At 44.2% G+C, this 22,291-nt stretch overlaps 1 protein-coding gene across 5 annotated transcripts; it reads right to left on the reverse strand.

Moving 5' to 3' along the window:
* Positions 1-1,443: 1,443 nt before the first annotated feature.
* Positions 1,444-20,479, reverse strand: GEMIN8 (gem nuclear organelle associated protein 8). 5 transcript variants are annotated; one of them, XM_019808143.2, is made up of 5 exons: positions 20,346-20,479; positions 16,521-16,582; positions 12,333-12,377; positions 11,300-11,753; positions 1,444-1,992 (listed from the first exon to the last, which is right to left on the reverse strand). In XM_019808143.2, the coding sequence occupies exons 3-5, from the start codon at positions 12,342-12,344 to the stop codon at positions 1,736-1,738; spliced, it is 723 nt and encodes a 240-aa protein (XP_019663702.1). In that variant the 5' UTR covers positions 12,345-12,377; positions 16,521-16,582; positions 20,346-20,479; the 3' UTR covers positions 1,444-1,735. The 5 variants fall into 5 exon arrangements, with proteins under 5 accessions (XP_019663702.1, XP_002927497.2, XP_011233319.1 ...); XM_002927451.4 differs by having other exon boundaries at positions 16,500-16,582; XM_011235017.3 differs by having other exon boundaries at positions 16,463-16,582.
* Positions 20,480-22,291: the final 1,812 nt, after the last annotated feature.

Raw genomic sequence — 22,291 nt, forward strand, 5'->3', positions numbered from 1 at the left:
ATAAATCCACGAACAAATCATGGGTCCCTCCCAGGTGTCAAAAAGCCAAAGCATCCATTTGAAGAGCTGACAGGGAGATGTTCCTCCGTATTTGGGAGAAGTTTCATACCCAGGACTTCCACTGGCACTCTGGCAATTTTTAAAGGCAGGGACTACATGTCAACATCTCCTGAGTCTTTACCATGTGGCCAGCACTGTTTCACAGCCACTAACTCAAATGTGGTTTTCACAAGGACCCCATGCGGGGGGCACCATGAATGCCCACGTGTGAGGAATGCAAAGTAGCTCGCCCGCACCTGCGCTAACAAAGCCAGCAGGCCTGCGCCCCGCATGCTGGTTTCTCCGGGGGGAAGGTATGAGAGTCGTTTGTCAAGAGAACATTTCACTCTCAAATAGCTAAGAAGCTGGGGCAATTACAGGCTTTGGTTTGTATTGGTGCCTGAACCACACTTATTTTCTATTTCAGTGTAGGAGTTTCACAGAAAACAATGAGAGCTACTAAGGATTTGAAATTTTAGTCATGTGTCACCTCAGGGGAAGTTAATTCTGATTTTTGTTGGCAATACCCAAGCACAAATCACAACTCCAGGAATACAATGAGAGCTTGGAAAAATAAGCACCTGGGGCTGATGAAAGTAATGCATTTGTCTCAGGGCAGGGGCTGAAATGTGGAGCTAAATGTTCTTCGGGAGAAACATGTCAATACGAAATCTCTTCACCAACCTTTGATGGATGTGCTAATCTTCTCAGGTCAACATGGGCTCACCCTGGCAACACACTGTAATAACTTATTTAAAAAGCAGCTGGCTTTTATAAATGGACTGTTCCATCAATTTTTAGATTTTGATCCTCAGAAATGTATTCTCTTCTCAATGCAACGTTTGCTATACATAGTAAGAGCTCAATTATACCTTTTCTACAACAGAGGATACTGCAGAGGTGAGCAGGTGTGGGAATTACTGTTCTTTGCTCTCAATTCTGCATGACATTCAAGCTCTGTAGAGATAACGAGATAACAAGAAAAATGTCAAGATGGTTCTCATTCCATTAGAGCAGTGGGTTCCCAAACTACTGCCCACAGGCCAAATCTGGCTCCACGCCTGTTTTTATAAATAAAGTTTTGTCGGAACACACCCACACCCATTTGTTTACTTACCATCCTAGCTGCTTTCACGCTGCAAGGACAGAACAGAGCAGCCGCAACAAAGACTGTGTGGCCTACAAAGCCGAAAATATTCACTCTCTGCTCCTTTACAGGACATGCGCGCTGACCTCTACATCGGAGAGAAGTGGTGTTTGTCCCACTGGGTCATTTTCAGTGGGGGCTAAAGGAGTTCGAGCAGGAGAGGACATCTGACTCATTTCAGGCATGTGCGTTGAAGTTCAGTTGGGTTAAAGACAGGACAGAAGAAAACAGAAAAAGGCAAAAAACCAGGCAGTGTCTCTAAATGAGGACTTTAATGAACTGAACAGTATTAGTGACATCAAAACCAAGCCTAATATATATGAAATTATCATTTTAGGTCAAAAGAAAATCTTTCATGTTGGCAACAGTACGTCTTGCTGACTTCAAGCGGCCAACATATTACATCCAGCCCTGAGATGGGCCCCCTGGGACTTTGGTGACATGCTTATTTCTCAGTATAAGAGAAATTTCCCTGAGAAAATGCACAGAAGGTGTGATTCAGTGAATCTAAAAGGAAGGGGGTGACGGCTGGGTGCCCTGCGCCCGGGCTCAGAACTTGAGCGGAATGACCGGCCAGTACTTGGGCTGTTTCCTGTCACAGTGCTTGTCGAAGCTCAGCTGCACGGCGGCCTCCATGGCCTGGATCTTTGCGGCGCTGTCCCCATACAGGCGCTTCATCTCGGCCTGGCGCCGCTCACCAGGCCTCTCAGAGGGGGGGTCCACCGAGCGCCGGGTGCTGTAGTACAGGTCGTGGTCGGCGTTCACGTAGTCATCCAGGCGCTGGGCGTCCAGCTGCTGCTGCCGCCCTAAGAACGAACCGACATGGGGGTGGGGTGGGTGGTGAGCCTGGGGATGCGGCTGCCGGCTGCACCGCCAGGTCGGGCCCGGCTGCACCCGCCGAGACGTTTACTAGGTTCTAAGGCATCACCCGCACACCATTACCTGCGTACCTAGGAAAGGCACCGTTCACTTATCTGGGAGGCATACCCTGCTAGAACAAAGAGCAGCCAGGAACCATGTCACCCAGCACCATCAAGCCTCTGTACTGAGCCCCGAATACAGCTCTCTCTTTTTCACTATGTGGCCTGCCCACAAGCTGCCCAGCTGGGAAGGGCTGGCGGAGCTCGCCCCGTTTCACACACTGTACCAGGCTAGCAGGAAAACGAAATGCTTCCTGCAAAGTCCAGGGTTGCAAGTAGTACTTCCGCCCACAAATGAAGTGCTGGGGGAAAAAGTCAGCCCCATGTTAGGGGTACCGATTTTACGTAATCTGGAAAAGAGCAAGTGCTGGTATTTATAGAATTGCAGTGAGGATCCCCGATCCTTCCACACGGCCAAAGCACAGAGCACACCAGGAAATGGAGTCAAATAATTCAACCCTTGCCCAAGGAAAAAAGGGCTGAGCCAGGGCAATTCTGCAATGGAAGGAAGACCTGACTTCTGAGCTTCCTGCTGTATTAACAGATCTGCAACGGTGCGCTGACTTCCTCACTATGGGATTTGTCTTTCCACTTCACAGCTTACCGTAGGCTAAATTTCAAGGGATAGAGTTTTCTGATTTTAACCCTACTAATTTAAATGGATTCTTGCAAAGCAAGAAATTCAGTATATTCTCCCCCGTTTATTTTTTACTAAAACAAGTCCTAATATCAGAACTTCTATTCTTATGTATACAGAAACAACATAAACGTATCAATAAAAGAACACTGCATAAGGTAAAATTTAGCCAACTGACAGATTTTTCTAAGCGACTCTGTCGGGAAGAGATGGACAGCAGAATGCTATAGCTACGGAGAGAAATGCTACTGAATAAAGAGTGCAGATGGTCACAAGGGATAAAACAATGACCTAAGTCACCCTTTCCTTGTTGAAATAAAAAAAGAAAAGAAAAGCAGAAAGCTTAGTGTAGAAGGGAACCCAGAAGTGAGCAGCAAGATATGTCTGTGGCTAGGCAGTCCTGCTCCTAAGTCTGTTCTTTGCACGCATCCCCTTGGAGTTGGGGGGAAGGAGTTGTGGACGCTTGGGAACACGACGAATATGGACGGCCACTTCTGAGTTAGCCCACCCGCAGCTTATCTCTTACACCAGGACGTCACCTACACATAGGCCAAATGATGTCAAGCAGTGTAACTGTTCCCTTATCCACAGAAGAGAGATGTAACTGATTTACTGTGAAATGTAGAACCGAACCAAAATACTGGTGTAATGTGCAGGCGAATGGGAGGTCACTAAGCATTTGTTTCTCAGTTTTGGTCTTTTGGCCAAGTCTGAAACATTACAATGTAAGTTATTCAGCTCTCCCGGGTGTTTAGATTGTATATCCCCACCCTTCAAAGACTACGCTTCTGAAAGTGTGGCATTTCCACATTAGCCAGGGATAGCAGTTCCCTGTGCCACCTATGGGAGCCTTGGGCTCATTTCGTGGTAGGCCTGGAGGAAACAGTCCCATGGGGGGCACTGCAGGGCGGAGGGTAGAGCCCGTGCATCTAGAAGACAGAGGTTCCCAGACCACAGTCCTTTTACTTTCACATTTGTCCCAAGACTATAATCAGCCTCGCCGACAGATCTAGTGACACAGCAGATGTTCAACTTCCTGTCTAAATCTGAGTCTTTGCATTTACAAGTTTTAATCAACACCGGATCCGTGCTATCTTAGCAAGTGTTGCTCTCTGCTGCCAGAATATGTGAATTTAACCTTCTTACTTTTTCATCTTTCTTTTTCTTTTCCTGATGATAATTTACCATGGTTCTGCTACTCTTCTGACCAAAACTATCTTACAGGTAGTAAGTACATAAGTGTAACAACTCTACATCGAGATGTTTTCTCTTACGGTTGACATCTGTCGATGAAACACTGTTAATACGAGCCAAGTGCAGCCACCAGTCAACGTAGCCAGTGCAGCTTTCCAAGTTCACACTTGGCACATGCTCATGGCTTACCATCACAGGGTTTCAGTTAATGAAGCTCATTCTGTGTAAGAATAACAGAATAAAATGCATAGCCCTCTGCTCTCAATTCTCTTCTTGTATCTCCTTCCTGTTCAGGTTTCCTTATGAAAATTTAAGACTTAACCCTTGTCGTCTCCCTGCCTTGAAAGAGGCTTGGAGCTTTCCTGGTTTCCAGTATGGTGAGTAGTTACCCTAAAACATGGACCTAAGGGGGCAGGAAGCCTGTCCCCTGCACTGACCAGCTAATGCTAAAACCCGCCTGTGGAAGTCATGCATGGGGAAGGGGCACTGTTGCCTTCACCACCCCCCACCGTCCCCAGCCCCGGGAGGACACGATGCCTGACACTAAGCAGGTGCTCAGGAAATGACTGCTGAGAGAAAGCCTGGACAGAGGCCATACATTTTTTGTAAACAGCTGTTTCTTCCAGATGCTGTTAAAGAAAAATGATGACAACTCAGGGATAGAGAAACAGATGCTCACATCTCATAAGGTGCTGGGCAGAGCTCCCCTCCCGTGGGTTCCTCAGAGCCTCCACAGCACAGAGGCTGGGGGAGACGGGGGCACCAATGAGATCAGGTCTGATCTTGTTCCTTTACATCTGAGTCACTGTGCCTCTACTTAAACAATTAAAAAAAAAAAGTCCTAAGGCTAGGCTACAAATTTGAGAACCAGTCAGCTTAAAACCAAATGGCCTTAGACTGGCTGGACACTGGAAGCTACAGCTAGCATCTGAAAGTACTGTAGCTTATACTGACTTAGGGGACCAAGCAAATCTTACAACAGAATTTGAAGGCATCACTTACTCCGTTTTCTATTTATTGCTTCTTTCCTCCCAATGAAGGAAAGGGTTCTCAATCACTAGTAGTTTTTCTTCCTGTCAAAACAAGGCGAGGGCTCAACCAGATGGAGAATCACGTGACAGAAGCAGAGCAGTAGAACATCGCACCTCACACAGAACAGGTGCCATGTCATGGAGAAGTGGATCATTTTTCACTGAAAACAGCTGTGGGACTCAGTGTTACCCAGTGCTTTTTTTCTTATAGGCTATTCAGTCATGGGAACTTGTTTTAATACAAATCAGAATATATTTTTAGATTCCAGATTTAATACAGGGCTGGAGTGGGTTGAATAGTGTCCCCCACAAATTCATACCTACATGGAACCTCAGAACAGACCTTTTTTAGAAATAGTGTCTTTGTGGATATAATTAAGGACCAAGATGGGATCATACTGGATTAGTGTAGACCCCAAACCCAATGAGCGTGTCCTTATGAGAGACAGAAAAGGACACACAGAGACACAGGGGGGAACCATGTAAACAAGGAGGCAGGATTGGAACTATGTCCCCACAAGCCAGTGAACACCAGGAGCCACCAGAGGGGGAAGAAGCAAAGTCCCAGAACCTTTGGAGGGAGTAAGTCCTGCTAACACCTTGATTTCAGACTTCTGGCTTCCAGAACTGTGAGAATAAATTCTGTTGTTTTGAGCCACCAATGTACGGTCATTTGCTACAGCAGCCCTAGGAAAGTAATATAAAGGTTAATATGCATATAGGGTTAAAACAAGAGAATGGCAACATCCTATTAAGGAGAAACGCTACTGGATCCCATCTGGGTTCAGGATCTATAACCTTGATACTTTCCCCCTCAATCTATAAATTTACATGATGCTACTACCAATGTGGACTTACAGTCTACAAAGGAAAACAAAATCATGAGTGACTTGGATTTTAGAAGACCTGAATAGCAGGAAAACATTCATTCAGTATTCCACAGATAATTAGCCCAAAGGCAGAACATTTTGGAAGACAAAGCACTAAGACAAATGAGAGCTGAAGAACGTTATTTTTTCTCATTTTTCTAGGATTAGCATGTCTTTCTGATTGTATTCTCTGCTATGTTGCCAGAATTAATGATTTCAGCACAACTGAGCAAAAGCACAGGCTTGATTTATATCACAAGTGACTCATTTCTGGCTTGTCAGCAACACACCCGGAACACACGGGCTTGCCAGCAGACCCGGAGCCATTTCTGCTGGGCCTTCAGCCTCACCTCACAGCCCTCTCTCCCTGATAAATGAAGTCAGTGGATAATTACCATTTTCACTTTTAGAATACAAGTGCATTTCCATCCCGCCCTTCCACTTTTCTATGGACTTCTATATGCATCTTCCCACCGACTGGCTTGACGTTCTTCGAGCATCTGAACTAGACGAGACAAACACACACGGCAGAACTGTGCCCAGTCAGTAGGACGCCACGCTTTAATCCCATCGGCTAAACCACAGCGGCTCACTCAGTACTGGGCTGTACGTTTCATTATATCCTCCAGGCTTCCCACAGAGGGTGGACTGAGGGCGAACTGGGTTCCAGCTGACTGAAAGTTTGGTAACGAAAACTGGTCTAAACCTTCCAGCTTCGGTGGACACAACACGATGGAGCAGATGTCTCCCATCAAATGTCTAAAAGCACATCTAGGCCTTGTGGTAAGAAGAGCACTCTGAGTGCTAAGTGGGGAGTGGACTTACTCCCTTTCTTTCTCTCTTGATCCCAATTGACCCCATCCCTCAAAGCCTAGAGCACACTCCATTTTCCACCACTACCCCGTGAAACTTCTCTGATGGCTGAGTTCACTGGCTCTATCCATCGCTGCCAAAGTATCCATGGACCAGGCCATAGATGGGTCTTCTAGGTATCAGTTTTAATTTATTTTGTCTCCTCTTCCCAACTGGGTTTAAGCTCTTTGTGAATATGTCTCTGTTTTGACCCAATGGTTACCCCCAAAACACAGGGGATAATATCTGATTGGCTCAAGCCTGAGACAGTGGTGGCGTTCATTTCAGAAGGCCTTCTTCTCCGCTGGGAATGACAACTTTCACTCATTTCCCTTCTAAGTATTAGGACTATCATCTTGCAGTCTCAACTGATGGTTATTTAGGACTAAAACATGATACTTTTCTTAATCTAACAATAAATATTTTTTCCTAAGAAATAACTGAAAACACGGGACGCCTGGGTGGCACAGCGGTTACATCTGCCTTCGGCTCAGGGCATGATCCCGGTGTTACAGGATCGAGCCCCACATCAGGCTCCTCTGCTATGAGCCTGCTTCTTCCTCTCCCACTCCCCTGCTTGTGTTCCCTCTCTCGCTGGCTGTCTCTATCTCTGTCGAATAAATAAATAAAATCTTTAAAAAAAAAAAAGAAATAACTGAAAACACAGCTGACCTCACAACTGTCTACTTTCCCATAAGTAATGTTACCAGTGAAGTTTTGAATAACGGAAATATCTCATTAGGAAATGACATATAACATAATCAAAAGCATGTCTGTTCCCACCACACAGGAGTTCTTTATTTATCCTACTTAATTTTTTTGTTATCATTAAAATATGTTAGAGATTATCTGGAAGAGCAATAATCACAAACAAGAACGTGCTGTCCAGTATGAAGGATTTTATTCTAAGAAAATATTAAATAAGACTCAGATGATGATGACTTACGTAACATATATATTCCCGTGGAAGTGAATAATACTGAAACTAAAATCAAGTTTAGCTATGTTTTCCCTGCTAGTGATATTCCATAAAATTCTGTGTTCTCTAGATGATCCATATCCAAAGTTGAATTTGCCTTATTGAATAAGTAGCTTCCAGTGGTTCAAAGAGCAAAACAAAACAACTTTAACCAAGAAGTCACATTACTCAGGTCCCTAATCACTACTACAATACATCCCAGCTGTGTATGTAGCTAAACTTCCATGAACATTTCTAGTGAAGGTAATGGGTTGGAAAGCACCATGGGCATTCACACTGCTTACATCTGAGCTCCATCCTTCAGTACTGCTCGAAGGAACAGTCTGGAGTTGTATTCATCCTATATGCCACCAAAAGTGCTGGTGCAAAAAATAATGCCCATTGTTTTTGGTGGTATCGGGTCAGGCCCCGGCACCTTCTAAATCTTTAGCAGTCAGATTAGACTCTGACACCACAGCAGGTTCTCGCCCTTGCCAGACAATCTCCACATCTCCCAAAGACCCGATAATATTTTCAGGGCAGACCGCAGGACACAAAAGCATCGTGGAGACCCTATGACAAGCAGTTTTCAATTATGCTACAACTACACATTTACAAAGCACAAAGAAGCAGAAGGTCAAGGTAGTGCTGTTATTAGTAATATGGAAGTGGGTTCATTTTTCTCTGTATTTTACTATGTTGTTCCATCAGGCAAGAATGTCCTTGAAATGGACTAAAAGTTGTGTTAATAACTACTTGGATGAAACTGTGTTAATGACTAAATTAGATCGACACCAAAACTTTAATTCTTTTGCCTTTTAAATATTCTAAGTCAATTTAAGAATTTGAAAAGTGCAGAGCGGAAATGGCTTTTTTTCGAAGCCACAGAGTATCTTTATTGAAAACTATGCACAATCTCAATCAAGCACTAATTAGCACGGACAACACCGAGTAAAATCAGTAAATGGTTAGTAACCCACACCAAAAGATGAGCTATTAGCAACTAACCAAAACAACTAACACTTCTTGGGCACTGCTCGTACCAAGCATGGTTCTCTAACTTCTCTTTTATTATCTCATGGAATCGTCATAATTACCACTCCATTAATGAGGACCCCCTTGCACAGGTGAGGTGACTGCGGCACAGACTGATCAGGGCAGGTGACCCACAAACTCAGAACCTCTGGCTGAGAAGTGGTGGAGGCGGGCGGGGCTCTGTAATGTGAGCGGATCCGCCACAGCTCGCTCGGTGTAATGTTATGAAAAATAACGTATATACTGAAGAATGAACTTAAAGATGAAGGCTGTATGGGTTTTCACAAAATTCCCTTTTTTATTGGTTTGCTGTCTGGACCGTGGTAAAATATGTATGTATCAGTATCTTCAAAGGGATGGCAAGACCTGTGCAGTTCACCTCATGTCGCACTCGCAGATTGCATTTTGGGAACAAAGAAAATTCTCACGGGGGATTGCATTAGTTTCCTAGGGCTGCTGTAACAAAGCACCACAAACTGGGTGGCTTAGCGTTAACAGAAATTTCTCATCTCACAGGTCTGGAGGCCAGAAGTCTGAGATCAAGGTGTGGGCAGGGCTGTGCCCCCTCTGAAGGCACTAGTGAAGATCTGGTCCAGGCCTCTCTCCTAGCTTCCAGTGGCAGAACTCCAGCCTTCACATGGCCTTCTCCTTGGGTGCATGGCTCTCTCTGTGTGCAAGTGTTTCCTTTTATAAGGACACTAGTCATACTGGATAAGCCCCCCCCCCAAAGACCTCATTTTAACTTGATTACCTCTGTAAAGACTCTGTGTCCATACAAGGTCACATCCTGAGGTTGGGTGGGGGGGAGGTTAGGACTCCAACAAATCTTTTTTTTAGGGAACAAAATTCAACCACAACAGCGATGATAACAGTGCAGTTTGGAGCCTTGAAGTCAACTCAGCAAATTTGGGAATAATATAAACCAAATACGAAGGTCATCAACTTTATAAAGCATTCAAAGCCTAACTCATTTGTAAAATGTCCCACACAAGCATAACAAGTTTAGCACTTTATGGGATATCTGAAAACCTCCCAATTTGAGGCTCATAATTAATCCTGAAATCATTCATTCATTCAAAACTGTATTCAGTGCCAGGCACGACTTAGCAGGTAATTTCTACTTTTTTTTTTTTTTAAACTTACCTAGAATTCTACCTGAGCAAGGCAAGAGGAGGAACAGGGATGGTTCTTAGCCATATCTGTAACTGAACTGCTTATGTTGGAAAGACACATTTCGTTACCTCATTTTCATTATCTTCATATCCATTTTTTATTGAACAACTATATATTGTTTATTTTAAATTAGCAGATAATTCAAAATGGTCTTTTGGGTGACTGGGGTCTGCTTCCATCCCTAATCAGAACTGCTATCATAAAAGTATCAATCTCTGGTGGGAAAAACAAGTTATTCTACCCTCTGCTAAGGACAACAGAAAGAAACCCCACATCCGTCATATTTTTTAAAAGCTATATAAAAACGGCACTCCAACCAAATGTGGACAAGCTTGAACACGTCCTCTCCTTCATCACTGTATACTTTTAAGACACTGAAGGGCATGATACTTTATACAAAGCCTACCGCTCAGTTCCTGACACCCCGCGGGGATCGATAAGCACATCATCAGGAAAACATAGATCAGTCAAAGATGGAACCACAACCTGCCCATCCCCAGACTTCCATGTTTCTGTTTATCTTGTTTGTTCCTATTTATTAAAAAATTCTAGGTAAAATATCATATAATTAGAATTCAATAAAAACAATATTGAGACTAGATATTGGTTATAACAAGAGCATTTGTGTAACTGAGACACTTCAAATGTAAACAGTCTGGTGAATTTTCATAGTAAGGAGGGCACAACAAGCAGTTGCAGTTCTTTGTGGCAACATGGTAAGAAATTAAAAAAAGGAAATTCCTGCTTTGCCACGGAAGAGAGAAGAGCATTACTGCGCTTCTCTAACACTAAGAGCAGACTGCTTCGACGTGTGATTGAACCAGAAAGGTTTGAGTCCTAGACATTTTGCAACTGTTTGGGTTCACACTGACTTCTACTCTGAACACCGCTTAAAAATTAAGACCTGGTAGCTCACTAGCACCAGGGAAATCTCAGAACTGTGTACCAGTGAGGTGACAGCAGTATTTTAAAAACCTAGCAGTCTCAGGGACAAAACCTAATCCCTAAGTTTGTGCTAGAGGAAGTGGAACAGGAATTGGGAGTCAGACAGACCTTGATTTGAATCCCAACAGCTCATTACTAGCCTGTACTACGGAGTATGTCAGTCAACCTTCTGAAGGGTCACCTGCCTCATCTGTGAAATGGGTGGAATACCCTCAAGGGGCTGGGGTGTAGATTAGGGAACACAAGCACACCCACGTGCACATACCCCCCCATCCGCCCCTGATACTCAGTAGATGGCAGGGGTACCACTGGGACAAGCTTTGTTCTAGAGCTAAAAAAAGTCCTGTATTAAAATGCCTCTGGAAACTGATAGAGCTGAGGTGGGACTGGATGTGGAATGGTAGGAAGTTAAAAAATAACTCGAGGGAAGAAGACAATGCAAAAGGCAAGGCAAGGCAGCACGGGGGGGCAGCACGGGGGGGGCCAGGCGCACACTCACGTCGTTCTTCCCTGTGCCTCTCGGTCTGGGCGAAGTACTGGCGCAGCTCCTCGGTGATCTCCATGTTGCTCAGGTCGCACTCCACGCCCCCGTCTGACTCGGACTCCGCCTCCTCCTCGGTGGGGCGAGCTCGGTGTTCTCTCGGGCGCCGTTCTCCTGGGCGGGCTGGTGGATGCTGCCCAGACCTTCTGGAATGTGAAGACCCGCAGTGCGAGTCCGTGGAAGCCAGGAGATGGTCACGAGAGGGCCGAAGAGATCTGGCCTTGTTAGTGTAAGAGCTCTGGGGAAGAGCTGCAGGAGGGAAGGACCACGGGCAACTGAAATACGATTCCACGGCCTTCCTGTAGGCACTGTGGTGGCTTCGCATCCAGGCCATCGCCTGATGATAATGTCGCCAGTATCTTGCATATACGGGATGAAAAGACCACGGCTCAGTAGCTTTCCAGGATGCCACCTACAGAATAAAGGGAGGTGGAGGCTAGACACCACATAGTTCTGCAAGAGAACCCTCAAATACTTAACTGACTACACAGTAAGATCAAGCGAGTATCTAGTACATACCTACTCTACATCAGGATGCTACTACTGGGCCGAAGAGGACACAGGACAGGTCCACGCTCACAACGGACACCAAGTACATGTGCATGAGGTATGCACAGGACTTAGTTTAAGGTTATGGCCATGATAAAGTGGGACAGAGGCTAATTATGATCATTTTTAGATAAGATGTTGGGAGAGATACAGACGTCAACCATCTTGGCCCTCTCTACCCACTGTAACTAAGCGACTAGTTCCAAGAACCACATGGACTAATGTTCTCTGGATCCTCCCTTGATACCCGCTGTTACATCTGCTGGTGTGGCGCACTCCTCAGTGTCTGGACAAAAGCTGTCTAGCAACCTACCCAAAAGTGCTTTTACTTTTAGCTTTTGGATGTATTTGTTTCTTTGGTCTTTTCCATCATGGAATGAGATACCAAGACTCTAAAGGCTAAAATTTACCCTTTACTCATGACTTAAAAAGAAAATCTTACCTTTGCTGCCATCTCTGGTTGTGGAAGTCCAAATGGGCACTGAAACTAGGAAAGAACAACCACAGTGCAAACATCTGGTCAGTACACGTGGGTGACATTTGTGGCTGCTTCACAGTTTACAAAGCAGGTCCTCAGAGGTTGCCTCTTGCAGGTACCATGCCTGATCTCCACGCAACATACGCTAGAGGGCCCTGGCACCGGGAGAGGGATCCCCTTAGGTATGATTAAGTGGCTCAAAGGACACTGCATTTTTCAAGTATTTGTTTACCTATCGAAAGTAGAGACTGGAAAGAACCATACAGTTAGTAACTAGTACCTGTATAAAAACTATTAATATAGAACATGAACTGAAAATATACAACTATTACTTAATTTACTAATCCTTAACTCATGCCGATGCCGATTGAAATTAACCCTAGTTGTCCCCACGGCTTGAACAGAATACACTTTGCCAACTCACTGGAAACCACTGTTGGATCTTGCCTCAGCTCTGGGACTTGGAGAAGTCTCTCCAAATAAGATCTCTCTCCAGTCTGGGTTGTACCCTGAGCTTTAAGCCCCCAGATGAGCCTTGTTTTGGTTGTAGTAAGCATCTCTCAGCCATCGTGTGGCACCACACTCTCCCTGCCTAACCACTCTGCATCTTTGCAGGAGAAACTGTTCCATGGAGACTCTCCAGCAAGTGCCTGCGTAGAACACCTTTGCTCGACAGCCTTGCTTGGCCGGGATTTACTCCTTTCGCCCCTACCTACCTGCTTGTGATGTACTGATATGGCCAAAGACACCTAAAGGTAAAGTTTAATCTGCAGCTGTACCTTCTATGAACTATTTAAAGTAATTTTATCTTTTCTCCTTCCTGTTCAGAGTTCAGAGCTACTAAAACGACAGCGTACATCAGAATGTACTTAAGAGAAAAAAAAACTAAACAAAATATCCTGGGGCATCTGGCTGGCTCAGTCGGCAGAGCACGCAACTGTGGATCTCAGGGTCACGAGTTCAAACTCCACATTGGGTGTAAAGATTACTTTAAAAAAATGATAAAAATTAGAATTAAAAAAAAAAACCAAAAGTAATGTTGTAAAATGCACAAGAATTGCAGTATCTCTGAGATGAAACCACTAGCATGATGCGATGCTGAGCAACCAGCTACTTGGGTTTTCAAACTCTGGGAAATCAGATACTGAAGGAGGCCTGTTTTTCCTCCTTCACTTAATTAGAGGGCAGAATTAAAAAATCTCTAAGCTTTAAGAAATAAACTTGACTTATTTTGTAATCTCTATCAGATGTTCTGCTATGGTTAATGTCGAAAATTGAGATGTTAAATTGACCACATCTTTTAAGATTTAGCCTGAAGAGAACCATTCACTTTCTTTTTAAATATAATAGGCTTTCCAGTAAGCCATTTCTAAAAGGGTTGACATGATCTTCTGTAAAGTTATCTTAAACACAGCCCACACTTCCTGTTCCCTGTTCTAAATTCAGGAATACACACACATGCAGGGAATGTAAACTGGAAAAAAGCTAACCGATGCAGTGATAATATAAGTGTAAATTAAGTTCACATTACTTTAAAACTATAATTTAAAGGTTTAAAACATGAGCAATTACCTGAAAACCTGGCTAACTGCCTATGTGGTTTACAAGCTACTGAAGACATATAAAAGTCAATACAATTAAGGGGTTAACCACCCAGAGAAATAACACTAACATAAATGAAATTACAGTAGAAATCAGCCCATACTTAAGTGCTAAACTGTAAGGTGCAGCGCGTAAGTGGCTAATTCATTCCAGTCTGGTTTCATATTTGTATCACTGAAATCTGCATATTTTTGAGAGCCTGCAGCACATAATGCCATTAAAGTGAACTCCATGTGTCTTAATCAAATTTGTTTTAGAGATTAACAAGTAGCGTAGGAATTAAATTTGGAAAGTCTAGGAAGCATCTGTGTGTCTTCTGGAAATTAAGAGTTTTGAATCCAGACTTCGATGCCTCATAAAACGTACTTAGAACCAGATCAATGTAAATTATCCCGAACTGGGAAGTCTGGATTTAGCCTCAAATATGCCATAAACATTATTGTAATTGAACACTACTGCGGACCTTGGGAAAGCCTGTTTTTATTTACAACTGGGAAAATCCAGCCTGACTTTAAAAGTACCAGTATTCCGAAAATGTACAAGATGGCTTATGAGAGGTTCCACTTTGCAGACTTAGAAGTGTAGGCACACATGATCAAGTAGATAACTGTTCAAGAGGCTCCAGTGTCATTCATCACGTTCACCAGGCTGCTCGAATGTCAACGGCAGTGATTAAAAGGGGGCAGGGAGAGCTAATTTGAGGAGAGGCTACTTATTTATGCCCTTGATTTGACAAATAATTTGCTAGAAGGGCTGCCATGTTACACTGTCTCAGAGATCACGCAAGGCACACCCTGAGCCCTTCTGAAAGAAGGAAGCCAGGACAGTGGGCTGAGATGGCTGAAGAAAGCTGATTCCAGGGTCTGGAGAACAAGCAGCTCGGATTCAGCCTGGTGTGCCAGTGCCCTACGAAGTAGACCAACTAGTCAGCTAAGGCACTGGACTCTTTCAAGACCCAGGCCATTAAGGAAAGCTGAATTTATCTTGAATTTATCTTGATATAGGCATCTCTGACATCGATTTTATTCTGATAGTACTTTCCTGTTTTGGCCACTGGGACACTTATGATCAAATCTGCCACCATCCTCCAGCAAGTCTAGAGTCCTGGAGCTGTGTGTCGCACATGCTCATTCACCCCTGGCTTTATTATTCTCCCTCTACAAATTCCCAAACCTCTGTATCATATTCTTTTACATTTTAAGTACTTTAAGGTTCCTAAAATCCTACAAATATTCAATTAAAAGTAGTTCCTGAGAATGACAAATTAAGTAAACTCTCAGAAATCAAATGAAAGAAGGCCTAGAAAAATACGTCTAAAAGAGTAGCAGCTTGCACGCAGCTTTATAATTATTGGCTTGCTCTTTCCAGCATTACTCTTAGTATTTCATGCCAGCAAAATTTTTCTGTAAAGGGTCAAATAGTAAATATTTTGGGCTTGTGGGCCACATACAGTCTCTGTCATACATTCTTCATATTCTTTCTTTTTTTTTTTTTAAATTTAAAAACAACCCAGGGCGCCTGGTTGGCTCAATCGGTTAAGCATCTGCCTTCAGCTTAGGTCATGATCCCGGGGTCCTGGGATCCAGCCCCGCATTGGGCTCCCTGCTCAGTGGGGAGTCTGCTTTTCCTTCTCCTCTGCCTTTCACTCCCCCGGCTCGTGCTCTTTCGCTCTCTCTAAAATAAATAAATAAAATCTTCATAAATAAATAAATTTAAAAACAACCCTCCGACAATGTAAACACCATTCTTAGCGCCCGGGTAGTAACAGAAACAAGCTGTGGGCCATCCTTCGCCAGCCTGCTCCATGTGAACATATCACTCAGCTGCACAGACTCTGCTCTCGGCACGCAGCATGCTCTCACTGTTGCTCTCTCTCCACCTGGCACTGCATGGAGGAACTCTGTGATTCTCACTCGTCTCATAAATTATTAGGGCTGGAGTAAGCCTAGAGGAAGCAAGACAACCGTGATGATGACCACCAGCAAACTTGGTGACCAGTTCCTAATATCTGGGACAAAAGAATCATCTCCATGACTAAATAAGGAAATTGGACTATTTCTTAAAGATCTACATAGATATTTAAAGACTTAATTTTAAAAAAACCAAACTCCTGCAATCAACTGGGCTTAGAATGCACACGTAGTGCCATGATTTCTGATGGGAGAACCTACTAGCTGCCATGGGCTGGACAGCAACCCAACAAAGATGGGAAGCAGGAGAGAGCTCCCAGAGTCTCTTCCCTGGAAGAAAGAATACATGTCCCTTCCTGCTAAGTGCCTCAGCTCCTAAGGGAAGGCGAGAACCTCCTCTAAGAATGGGTCCTGTTAACTTTTTAAAACTGGCTACTCTTTCTACACAGAGAACTTAAGGACCTAAAAGAGATGCCTGGGTTTCTGAAAAGCCAACATGAAACTAATTCCAGACGTTAAAGCAACACCTTCAGCCACCAGTTCAAAGAAAAGCAAACTTATAGTCACAGCAGATTTAGATGCCTTTCAATGGTCTTCAATTTTCTCTTTCATTCGCCACCTCTTTGGGAGTGTCTCTTACTCTTCCGCGGCACACGTCTTCATGGACTGAACAGCAGCTTTTCTCCTAATGGAATGGTGGAGCTGAAAGAAAAGAGAATGGCAATGTCAGGGCAGGCCAGGATCCACAGTACCACCAAACCGGCAGCCCGCCCCAGCAAGCACAATGGCATAATAGTCACTACCCAGCTGAGCCCAGGCGAGCACAGAGACGGAATTCATTGTCTGTCCTCAACCACCAGAGAAGGAAGGAAAAAAACAGCGCTGAGGTCATTCACGAAACACTGCTGAGGCCCGGGGCCCACTGGCAAGACAGTGCCCCAGGGCCTGAACCATATATTTTCCCATACAGCCTTTCTTTTTTCTTTCTTTTTTTTTAAAGATTTTATTTATTTATTTGACAGAGATAGAGACAGCCAGCGAGAGAGGGAACACAAGCAGGGGGAGTGGGAGAGGAAGAAGCAGGCTCACAGCAGAGGAGCCCTGATATGGGGCTCAATCCCATAACGCCGGGATCACGCCCTGAGCCGAAGGCAGACGCTTAACCGCTGTGCCACCCAGGCGCCCCCCCCCATACAACCTTTCTTAAAAAACGTACTCATTCTTCAACGAATCTGCTTATCCTGGAAATGTATTTTTCAATGCATAAATATACATGAGGAATAACAGACAAGAGCTTTGTCGTTTTCGATGAAAAAAAAATCCAACTATTTCCATCAAGTTATTAAAAAATTCCACAAATAAGTAATGTGACTTTGTTGAAAGGTAGTGACAGCGTACATACTCTTTTTACTATTCCTATAAATATAGGATCTAGGATGTGTCATTGCAACCAATGAATAAAATAAAAACACAAATTCCCCTCAAATGATAATGTACACTTTGCAACTGGATTTTCCTCTCTATCCTCCTTTTCCAGTAGAATTCTGAAAATCAAATACATGAAAACTCACCTGCTTTGATTTTTGCATAGAAACACATTGGAGGTCAGTCATAAGTTATGCTGGCTAAAGCCCCTAAAGTCAAACCTTCCCGAGAAGGTTCCCAGTGATTTGGTTCTCTGAACCAAACACATCATTTGGAACATCTAATTTAGGCCTTCAGGATATGTTCAGGGTAGAAGGGGGTCTGCTGGAAATTGCTCAAAATAAATGATGGTACAACGAAAAATGGAAATTACATGAAATGAGTCATGTGTGGTTCTAAGGAATTTCTGTATGTTTAGTAATAACCCTATCAGAGAAGATGTCTTCCAATAATGCACACACCAGGAGGAACTTCCTCTAAGATAATAAAAGGAGGGTTTTCTGACAGCATTGCTTCCTGCCTGCCACCCCCAGCTGCCTGATAGCAGTTCAACTGGCTTGATGGGCTCCCTCCTGTGGCTTAGCATGGTCTGTGCTGGGTAATGTGGAGAACAAAGATGGCTCAAGACTGAATGTCCTCCCACCCTCAGGAGTCCAGGCTCTGTCTTATGGCCAGACACAGGCCTCCCGCAAGAGCACATACTACCCAGTTCAGAGAGCCCGCACCTCTCTGTCTGTAACAACCATTGTTAAAACTGATAGGCGAGGGAGCCAAAAAAGTTTTATTTCCTTTTCATTCCTTCAACTCCAAACCCCAGTTTACTCTCTTCTGGATGTTGCAGTTAGAAGTAATGTCACAAAGGCAGGCCCAGCATGGGGTAGGAGAAAGACTGAAAGGGTGTAATTAAGCTTTCTTCTTTTTTTAAAAAAATACAAATAACCTTCCACCCACAGAATGGCATTGTTTAATTTGTCAGCAGGGTGATGGATTTGTGAGTGGATTTATTTGCAAGTTCACCAAATCCCCATGTGGCTAACGTCAAACTCTTAAGTGAAATATGAGGCCACTCAAAAACAAAATGACCCTCTGACTCATGAACACAGCAGGCAATGGGAGAGTTGAAAACTGAGATAACAAAAAGGACATAATAGTACTACAACTCAAACGAGGAAACAGGTAAATTCACTTCACAGCCAAGTGTATCCCTCACAAAATAAAACCTAGCATGACTGTAAAGGACTAAGGGTTGTACAGGCAGGTTATGCAAGTTCAGAGCCTATCAGCAAAAGCGATGACTAGTTTAAAGTGGTTAAGCCCACCAGATTTCAGGAGCTTTATTTCAAGTTTACTTCTATAAACACACACATGGTAATTCCACTTAATCGCTGTGTGTTCTGAATTTATATGGCACTCACTACGTCCCACTCATTTAATCGATTACTTGTAGGCATGGATTCTGCAATTAATTTCTTTTAAATTTCCTATTTTCCTTCCAGCATAAAAACCATAGCTATATTTTCTTGCCTTTGGAAGCTGGTGAGATTGTTGGTTCCTGAAAACAGTCCCTCCTCCTCCTTCTACCTTCCCTAAATAAACTGAGTAGCTAGTCACTCGAGTAACCGTAAAGCTCCAAATCTTTTCGGGAAGCAGACCTACAAATACGTTAGTATGTTTTCAAAACTATTTTCAATTCATCCGATCTCTGATCAACCACAGTTATGCTCTTTTTTCACTCGTCCAACTGTTCTATGGCTGGATTTCCTATCGGAGAGAAGAGGTCCAAGAGTTCTTCCGCACCAGTTTGTGATCTCTCCAGCCTCCACTCTGGCCTGAATTGTTCAATTTTCCCCCATCCTTTTCATCTCACCCCACCCTTAAATGCTTGGTCCTAAAAACCAAAATAATCCTTCACCATTTGTAAAACAGTTTTAGAATGAAAATTTCTCTCTGGAGCTTTAGTTTAGATACATTCCCAGCAGAGCAATAAACACAGAGGAGATCTGTATACCTTACTGTGAACCTGTCTTCAGTTATACTTACCCCAAGTCACTAACCAATGATCTTTAAAAATATATGGTATCTTTTGGCACTGCTATCCCAAAGGGGCTGTTATAAACTGTATTTATAAGTTGTATTTGTAAATGTTATCTCCAGCCCACAATTAATGGAAACCCTGAGAGTAAATAAGCCCCGAAGTGTTATTAATCTTCAGACTTTCTAATAATGTTCTGACTTACGGTGCAAAACAGCTGAATACAGAACCTAGCCTATGAAACAACTTTAAAATTCATTCCTGAAAACGATAAAATTGTTCAGAACCATCTGATTTGTACTAAGGAACTCCCAGGATTTCAGAGCTAAAAAGTACTTCGTCGGTTCCTGGTTCAACTCCACTTAATTACTGAGGAAGAAAAGTGGGCAAAGACCCTCTCCACCTCCACGGGTAAAGCGCATAAAAGACCCCGGGTGCCAAATGTTCTCTAGATAACTTCCACCAAAATTTCTGACCTCCCACAGAGGTAGGAGTGTGAGGAAAAACAAAGAAAACCCCAAGTTTTGAGTAGACGGGCCAATATTCCAGACATCCCTCCAAGGATGAGGGTGCCCTGGGCGACGTTCTGTTCAGATACTGGGCTGTACAGCCAAAGTTCGAATTCACTTTCCAGACTTGGCTTAACACAGTGTTATTCAGCACCTCAGAATCCCGTGGGGGAGTTTAATAAAAATACCGATGCCTGGGCCCCACTTCTAGAGATTCGAATTTAATTGGTCTAGGACGGGGGGGGGTGCCCAGGCATCAGAATTCTTAAAAGTCCTCCAGTGATTCCGAAGCACGGCAGCTGAGAGTCTCTGGAACCAGTCCCCTGTCACAAATAACCAGCAATGATTTAGGCATCCCACGCGCCCCGCGGGATGAGGCTAATTACGACAACGTGACAGGAAAGCCCTCGGCTCTCCCGGCATCTGAGGAAGCCAGGCGCCGGGGCCTCCAGGCTCCTCCCTCACTCCCCAAAGGAAACCCAGCCGTCCCCGGAGTCACCTCGTGTGCTCGTAGCTCGCGGATCCCAGGCGGTGGGCGAGCAGGGGCCTATATCCTGTGAGGATACAGAGGGGGCGCGGAAGGGGGGCTGTTGCCCGGGAGACCAGAAATGCACTTCCGGCGCGGATCACGTGACTGCGCGCCGGAAGTCCGCGCACGCCGTCGCTGACGCCACGTCCGCTCCGCGTTCTGCGACACGTGTGGGATTGTCGCGAAATGAGGCCCCGCCTTCCGGGGCGGAGCGTAGGGGATTGGCTGGAGGAGGTTGGTGGGCTGAAGGTCTGGGCGAGGCTCCGGCGTCGCCGCGTTGGGTCGAGCAACTGTATCTCCGCTGACGCGAGTGGAGTGCCAAGAAGACGAGGGTTGTTTCTGCACCACCCTCGTCCCTGGGCCAGTCCTTGACTGTCGACTTTTCGCCCTTCTCTCAGCTCTCTTATCTTCCTCGTCTTGTTTTTAGTTAGCTTTTCCTCTCTCTTTTAAAGTGGCAATGCTAGAGGACGTGGCCCAGGAGGACACGCCCAGGCTTTGGAAATAGCTTTTAGTTTATTAACCTCGCGAGCCTCGGGTTCTCGCCCATAAAATGTGAATAATCCCTAGTGCACAGTGCCTGGTGCGATATAGCGGACCAAAGTTCGTACCTATTAACATTATTTGTATCACAGGCATTATCAGCAGCACTTGCCCTGTTAGCATCACAGAGGATTCGTTAATAAGCAAGCAAAATCCACCGAAGTCTAAGTGGTATATCCTTTCTGGGGTACTTTGGCAAACCGGGGCAAGAGCCCTAAAAAGGGCGTACTTTTGTCTTAAAATTTTCACTTCTGGGAATTTGTTCCAAAGAAAAACAGACGTTAAACCGGATGTTCATTGCAGAATTATTTTTAAAAGTGAAAACGAAAACACTTAAGTGCCTAATAAGAGCAAATGGCTAAGTCATTTAGGCTCTACCCTTGGCATGAATATTACCTGGTATTCCTATATTACAGAAGAATTAAACAGTATAGAAGATTAACAAGTATGTACTGGCTGCCGACTGTGTCTGGGCTTATTCTGTTTCTGCACCGTCCATTGCACGCAGCCAGACGCCTGTGGCTGTTGAGAGCTTGTGGAGTCTGGACTGAGGTGAGCTGGAAGGGTAGATCACACAGTGGATTTTGAAGAATTAGTATGAGATAAAGAATGTAAAATACCTCATTTTACTAGTGATAACATGTTAGGGAAAGACTGTTTAGGTTAAATAAACTGAGATCAAAATTAATTTCACCTTTCTTTTTTTCCTTACTTAATGTGACTGCTAGAACATTTGAAATGACATATGTCCCACGCATCATATATATTTTTATCGGATTCTGGTATTCTATTTACCAGTTATACAGTGGTGAACAAAACAGTTTTTGTCCTCAAAGAAGTAACACTCTGTTGAGTACAGCATGGACAATGAACAGGTAAATAATGTCGTTGTACATCTTGGTTATATGAAGAACATAAAGCAAGGGTAAGGGCCGGAAAAGGTGTATGTATTGAAGGGGGTTGTTTTAGATGAGATTCTTCCTCCCCTGTTCAGAAAATGGATGTGGGAAGAATGAGATCTCTATGGATAGGATGGGAAGGGGATGGTAGGAGTGTGGTGTCTTCGGGGCAAAGTCAGCTATGGATTGAGGCTGATAAATCATTTGGTCCTGGTGGAATCTCTGCCTTAGGGAAGAAACCACATCAGGAGAGGAAGGAAGGAGAGAAGAGGGTTAAGATACCAGGGGGAAAGAGCTCAGGGGGCCCCTGGGAAACAGAACAAAGTAGGCCTGCAGTGGGGAAGTTTCAGGTAGAGCGGTTACTGGAGTAGTACCAGTATGTACGCTATCGTACCGTGGGTGTGTGTATACACACATAATGGATATACTATGGTATCAGCATATTATTTTGGCTGCTGTCACAGACACTCAGGAGAG

Source organism: Ailuropoda melanoleuca, chromosome X, assembly GCF_002007445.2.
Source record: "Ailuropoda melanoleuca isolate Jingjing chromosome X, ASM200744v2, whole genome shotgun sequence".
In the NCBI taxonomy this organism is placed as follows: Eukaryota; Metazoa; Chordata; class Mammalia; order Carnivora; family Ursidae; genus Ailuropoda; species Ailuropoda melanoleuca.

Bases quoted from the DNA above. Each gene is read 5' to 3' on its own strand.
- GEMIN8 (XM_019808143.2), bottom strand. The intron at 1,993-11,299 runs GTGAGTGTGCGC...GTTCGTTCTTAG, and splicing joins GAGGCACAGGGAAGAACGAC to GGCGGCAGCAGCAGCTGGAC.